We start from the raw sequence: 6,531 nt of genomic DNA, 5'->3' as shown, positions 1-6,531 counted from the left end.
TCGTGTTGCAGCCAACAAAAACCTTAAAACCTCTGGATCTGGTTGTCAAGCAAATGAAATGTGATCACATTCTTACTCAAGACTTAAAACTGTTTAATATATAGCTTAGCAGTAGTTTAAGTTAACTGCCTAGCAGGTTAAAGGCTAACGTTAGCTTAAGTGAACAAACCTGTTTTCAAGTGACTAACAAAACTCTCTAGCCCTAACATTCTAGCTATAGGCTACATTCTTGAAAGACTTTAAGTGAAGTGTGAAAAGTGTTGTATTGTTTGATATTATAGTCTGTCAAAAAGGATCAGCAAAGAAAATCCTCATTGGAAATATAACTGAAAACAAGAAAAACACCAAATGTTGAAATAAAAGTGGTCTGCTTCCAAAAATATGATTGGTATGTGAGATTAACTGTCACAGTTGCTCTGTTAAATATATTTTTAACTAACTTTTATTTGATTTCACTTTTACTACAACCATATTTGTCACTTCCAAATAAAGGAATCAAAAGACAAGATACTTTAAAAATACTTGACTTTAATATTTAAAAAATAATCAAACATAAAACAAAGAAATGTGTTATTGTACAAATACTATAATTTCTGGACTATGAGCTGCTACATTTCTTCACAAATGTAAAACACTGCGATGCGGCTAATATAAATGCTTTTTACCATAGAAATGCTGGACTGCTGTGTGATGAAGAGAACAAAACAATTTTTTCCCAAGACGAAAGTGACAATGGAAAAGAGACTGAGGAAGTGTGTGTGAGGCTTTTCAATACCGACTTCTTTCAATAAAGAAGACGACTTTAGTGGTTTTAATGCACTGGAGGAAGAAGAACATAGTGATAAATTACTTTTCCTTTCTTTTTTAAGCATCGATGTTACAGGCACTGTAAACCATTTATGGTCCATATTTCAATGTTCAGACGTTCGCAATAGCCCAGAAATTACGGTATATCCGTAAATGAATTTTCTTCTGATTTGTTGCTGCAAAATCTCTTATAACTTACTGTCAATGCAATACATACCCATGCAAATAGTTTGCTTTAAGATGTATGAAAATATATTCCTTGATAACAAAATACCAATAATCCTGACTTAAAAAAACAATAAAAACTAAAATTTTCCTCTAAAAAGATTTTATTTGATCTGAAGCAAGTTCGTTACTTGAGCGCCAAAGTATCAGTCCAGTTTCTGTTTTTGTTGTAAAGCCTGTTTACAGCGTGGAGGTAAACACAGATTTCTTTTTGTTCAGTTCATTTTCAGCTGAAGCCCGGAGTTATTCTGGAAGATAAAGTCAAAGATCCTTTGCTAGGCCATTCAGAGCGGGATCGTTTGACTTAAAGGAGATGAAACCGGAGCAGCTCATTGTCGTCCTGTTTTAACAATCATGATGACGCCTCCTGTCTTGTCTTCATACCTTATGCTGCCACAGGTAATTAGGCAGGGCTCAAATGTCAGCAAAATGTCACCCTTACATTAGATCCTCCATGTAACTTTGAATAACTTGCAGGCTTTTTTTTTGTAAGCAAACAGGGTCTGCTGCTATGGACAAAACACGCCTTGTTCTTGTTAAACACAAGAATGTCCATGAAAAGTCCTCATCAAATCTTCTCCACATAGTTACCGGGGAAGAGACCTTCCCTTCCTTGAATCCTGCCGGTCCACCACCCTGATGGATCTGCAGGGGAAAAACAAAAAACACCGTCAATGTTCAAGAATTCAAGCTACCTGAGTGAAGTTGGCCCTCAAATTTTCTTCAAATTATACTAAATCGGTGTCAAAGATTGTGCTCTTTGTGCTGCAACAATTTTGTTTATGTCGCTGTGTTCCCAGAGGTCATCAAAGATCAACCAGCCAGCCCACATTTACAAAATCAAGCACATTTGGTGTCAATCAGCTGTGCTACGTTTGTGCTGCTGCCATTTTAAAGATATTAATAAGTGTTCCCAGAGGTCATCAAAGGTCAACCAGCCAGTAGACATTTACAAAATAAAGCAAATTTGGTGTCTTTCAACTATGCTAGAGATATTTTAGCGGCACAAACCAGTATAAACGTAGCATAATTAATTTATATCAATTTTGTTGGATTTTGTTAAAGTGGGAGGGGAAGAACAGGTTGACCTCTGGAAACATTTAAAAAATAAATCTTAAAATTATAACTGCAGCACAAACAATTTTTTTTTTTGCTGCAGCACCGCATTTTGTTTGATTTTGTAAATGTGTGCTAGCCTTGTTGACCATTGCTGACATCTGGAGACATTTGCTAATATTTTTAAAATGATAGCAGCACAAACAAAAACTGGTGCTGCACAAACGTATCACAAATGTTTTGTTTAATTTGAAAAAAGTGTAAGGGGAATCTTCACTCAGGGATTCAAACTGCATTACTTTAATCTGATTGGCCACATACCCTCTTTGACGAGGTCAAACACGTCGTTGGCCTCAAAGCTGATCTCGTCCGTGTCCTGTCCGATGTACTGATACAAGGCCCGGCAGCGCGGACCCTGAGGTCGCGGCTGAGGCTTCGGGGCAGGAGGCGGTCGATGGCTGATGCTCCTTTTCCTCTGCTTCCTATCACAAAACAAGAACAAACAAGTAAAGGGGTGTAAATAATGCACACAAAGAAAAACAATGGCAAGCAAACAAAAGATATAATGAGCTAAATAAAGCTAGGCATAGAAAAAGTACAAAATTGTGTATTTATGATGATGTTGGTTTGAATTCAAATTATAAAATACTTTATTGATCCCATAGGGAAATTAAATTTCAAATTCTACAGAGTTATTGTAGATGGTGAAAAGGAGTTTAGTAAAGTAGAAAGTAAAAAGTATTTCTGGCCACAAGTGAGTAGTAACCAATTAGATTTATTATAGTAACTTAAAAAATAAAAAATTCTTCTAGCTGTAGTTTTACTACATCATACTTTTTACTTGAATTTGAGTAATATTTTGAAGCAGCAGAATTTTTTGCTGCTCTACCCGTCTCTGCTGTTTATCCAAGATGGAGTCAATGATGACATAGAAAGTAACTATGGACCTTACCAAGCTCCGCCCACAACCGACCCATATGACCGCAAGTCTCACAAACAAAGCCTCGCAGCGCGTTGTTTCTATGTAAACATTACATAGTAATGCGCCACAGCAAAGGTAAAATAACCCGAACAGGTGATCAACTCAAAACCACTCCTACCTTTTTACTCTCTTTGTAGTTTAAGCACACCTGTTACCGTGGCAACTGCCTGCGCCCCGCTAGACGAGCAAAGATTAAGTTAAAAACAAAACATTCAGTCCGTTACGATATCAAGTTTCCAGGCTTGATATTTATTTCTGGATTATTAATCAGCGCTTCCCTGAACACACAGACGGTTGATTGACTAGCTGTACTTGGTGCTAACGTGGCTAACACGAGTAACAGTTTAGTCCAAAGGCTTTCCTGCTAAAATAAAATCTTTAGTGTATGACAGATACAGACACATTGGATATTGATCTGTTTAGCTAACGTAAGACTGTGTAGCAGACAGGCTTCAAGGTGTAGAAGTTGTATCAGTTCTGCCATTATGCTGTACTTAGCTAACGGGAAGCTAAGTGTGTTTGTGAGACGGCCACGCACGTTGTAGCCGCGCTACTACGTAGAATGGGCATCAGCCAATGAAAAGCAGCCCCTGTGGTAAGGTCCATACTCCTTGGTCAAGTTAGCTTTTAAAAAAGCCATTACTTATTAATTATGTGTACTGTTCTAGTTTTCTATCCCATAGAAAGTATTCCTGGTCTAATGCTTCTTTGTTGAGTCTTCTTACAGGTTGTAGCATTTAATGGAGCTAAATGTGTTTACTTGATTTTGTTTACTCCCCGTTATGTTTTTTCTCAAAGTAAGTAACCCGGCCGCAACTGGTGTAGCTTTCTCTTTTTTCATTCTCAAAGTAAGTGCTTCCTTGTTTAGACGGTGAACGTTTTAGCACGAGCTATTTATAATTAAATGATTTGGACATTTGGATATTAGTCTGACTTAAAATAAATTTGATTCTGATTTAATTCTGCAGATTTATATCACTGGACCGTTTTGCATTGTGATCTAATACTAAATAAATAAATCTAACTGAATTTAATTAAAAGTAAGTAACCAACATATAAACCTAATAAACTGGTGGTGTCCCTTTAAAGGGGCTAAAACATTTGTCATCAGTTTGTTCTAGATTGGTATGATGGATTATTAGGGCCAGACTAAGAGATTTCTTTTTTCAAATTATGACAATATTATCATAATATTACCAGAATAAAGTCATAATACCAGCAGAATAATGATGCAACGTTAACAGAAGAAAGTCGTAAAATAAAGAGAGAAGAGTTTCAGTAGAAATCGAGAAGTGACACGACCAGCTCGTCAAGTCCGTGTGCTTCTTTAACTCAACTGTTGGCACAATATTTTAAAATCCCTGTTACTGATAATAATTTGTTGCTCACGTGTTAAAAGATTAAGTATTTCCTTCTTTTTAAATCTGATACAAAAGAATAAGTTCAGAGGATGCTCAAGATTTTTTTTTTTATTTTTAATTTATGCTTTTGTGGAAGAATTTTCATAAAATTACCACTTCATTCTTCTGATATTCTACCTTATTCTAGTTACATTATAACTTTAATTTGGTAACATAATGACTTTATTCTTTATTATTTTGACTTTGTTGTCATGTTATTATCATGTTTATTCTCATATTATTACAATTTTAATCTTGTAAGACTTTATTCTCGTAATATTATGACTTTATTCTTGGTGTCCATCAGTCATGTATAGAACTATTTTTTTCATTCTTTACATTTTCCACCTTAGACTTCTTATTTGTACTGACGGTACATCATCTGTAAGGGACAGAAAGTTTTATAAACGGGCACTTTTTGTTGTGTCATGCCTCATGGAGGCAAACAGACCTCACCTTGACAAGTCCTAACAACCCGCTGCAACGTGTTTGCACTAACTTTACTCAGAGCTGCACCCATCCTCTCAAAGCACCTTTTGTTCGTCTGCGTCTCACCAGCTGGCCTCTCTTACCCTGACATGCCTTGGTCAGGCACGTTGAGGAAGTCCAGGTTCCCCTGGTTGTGCTGGTTCGGGGCCCGGCGGCTCCGTTGGGTGTCCAGTTTGGGAAGCGGCGCGTTGGGAAACGGCGCGTTGGGAAGCGGCGTGTTGGGAAGCCGCGGTTGTTTGTGTGGGGAGGAATATGTGATATCTGCTTGCTGGTTGGGGTGGGCTCTAGAAAACTTGGCTCCGCCATTGGCATGTGCTAGAAAAAATGAAATAAAAGTTAGAAGACATATTTTCCTCTTAAAGGTTAGAGAACTTAACTTATAGAAGTCCTGAAGCTGAAGCTTCAAACATAAAGTTTAATGCTCCAGACTTTTTTTGTTGCAGCTTACTGACAACAATAACAAATATTCAAGGCAATTGTTTACGATATTTGTTGCGATTTGTAAATGCACTGAATTGAATTGGTTCTACAAATTCAGCTTTTCTTGTGTAAGCCCCATTCCTGCCTGGATTATCACATAAGACAAAAAACCCCAGTTATTTTTAAGATCCAAATGCTGTCCTACTGAAAGGTTTCTCCATTCCTGGGGCTCATTCTGCATGAATCCTCCTGATGACACGCCAATCCAAAACAGTGATATCATAATCCCTGCAGCACATCACTGTGTGCTGCAGCACACTGCAGCACATACTGGTGGAAACAGCATAGGGAAGCAAGCAGTGCTCTAAAATTTAGCTTAGCTGTGCCTTTTATTCTACCACACTTTTTCCTTCCACTCAACGTTCAGTCAGATGCAGCACTACATGAAAAATATGTAATTATGTACATATCCTTTATGTAGTGATTATGTACACATTATGTAGTGACTCTGCAATATGTTGTAATAAAACATATTGTTGTAATGTAATGTAATGTAATATTATAGTCTGGCTTCAAAATGTAATAAAACATCAATAATCCACATTATGTAATAATCAATGCAAAATTAACTAAAATCCCTGAATGCATTTTACAATACGTACTTTGTGCCATATTTGTAATAATGTTATTATATTTTGCACTGATTATTACAAAATGCAGAGGTAGATATTTTCTAGAAATTACATTATGTAATAAACAATTACAAACTTTTAGTGTTCATCATAATCATTTTACTTTTAATAACAATCTTTTTCTAGATCCTATATGCATTTAAATTGAAACTTTGTTCATTTAGTTGCTTTTTCAGACTCATAACCAGAACCTTCGATATGTTTTATTACATTTTGCATCAATTATTATATAATGTGGTTTTAATAATTTTCTACATTTCAAAGGTCAATTTTATTACATTATTACATATTGCAGTGTTACAGGGTGGCTTATATAGAGAGAGTTTTAGTGATTGTCTCCCCATGGCCATAACATGAGAACAACAAAACTTTTCTGTTTTAAGCTTTTTTTTCATCTTCTGTTTGTTGAAGTTAAATTTAGAGTTTTCATTAGTTGAGAGATACATTCACCAAAATAAAA

At 36.0% G+C, this 6,531-nt stretch overlaps 1 protein-coding gene across 1 annotated transcript in view; it reads right to left on the bottom strand.

Annotated features, from left to right (window-relative positions):
• Window positions 1-508: 508 nt before the first annotated feature.
• The window catches only part of myo1f (myosin IF), a 30,741-nt gene continuing 24,718 nt past the window's right edge, over window positions 509-6,531 (bottom strand). Inside the window, exons 26-28 of the mRNA XM_028028430.1 lie at window positions 5,043-5,274; window positions 2,410-2,570; window positions 509-1,677 (exon numbers count right to left, since the gene is read on the bottom strand). Of these exons, the coding sequence (XP_027884231.1) occupies window positions 1,601-1,677; window positions 2,410-2,570; window positions 5,043-5,274 (470 nt within the window). The 3' untranslated portion in view covers window positions 509-1,600. The remainder of the gene's footprint in view (window positions 1,678-2,409; window positions 2,571-5,042; window positions 5,275-6,531) is intronic.

This window comes from Xiphophorus couchianus, chromosome 9, assembly GCF_001444195.1.
Source record: "Xiphophorus couchianus chromosome 9, X_couchianus-1.0, whole genome shotgun sequence".
NCBI lineage: Eukaryota > Metazoa > Chordata > Actinopteri > Cyprinodontiformes > Poeciliidae > Xiphophorus > Xiphophorus couchianus.
This window is presented reverse-complemented; position numbering and strand designations above follow the sequence as displayed.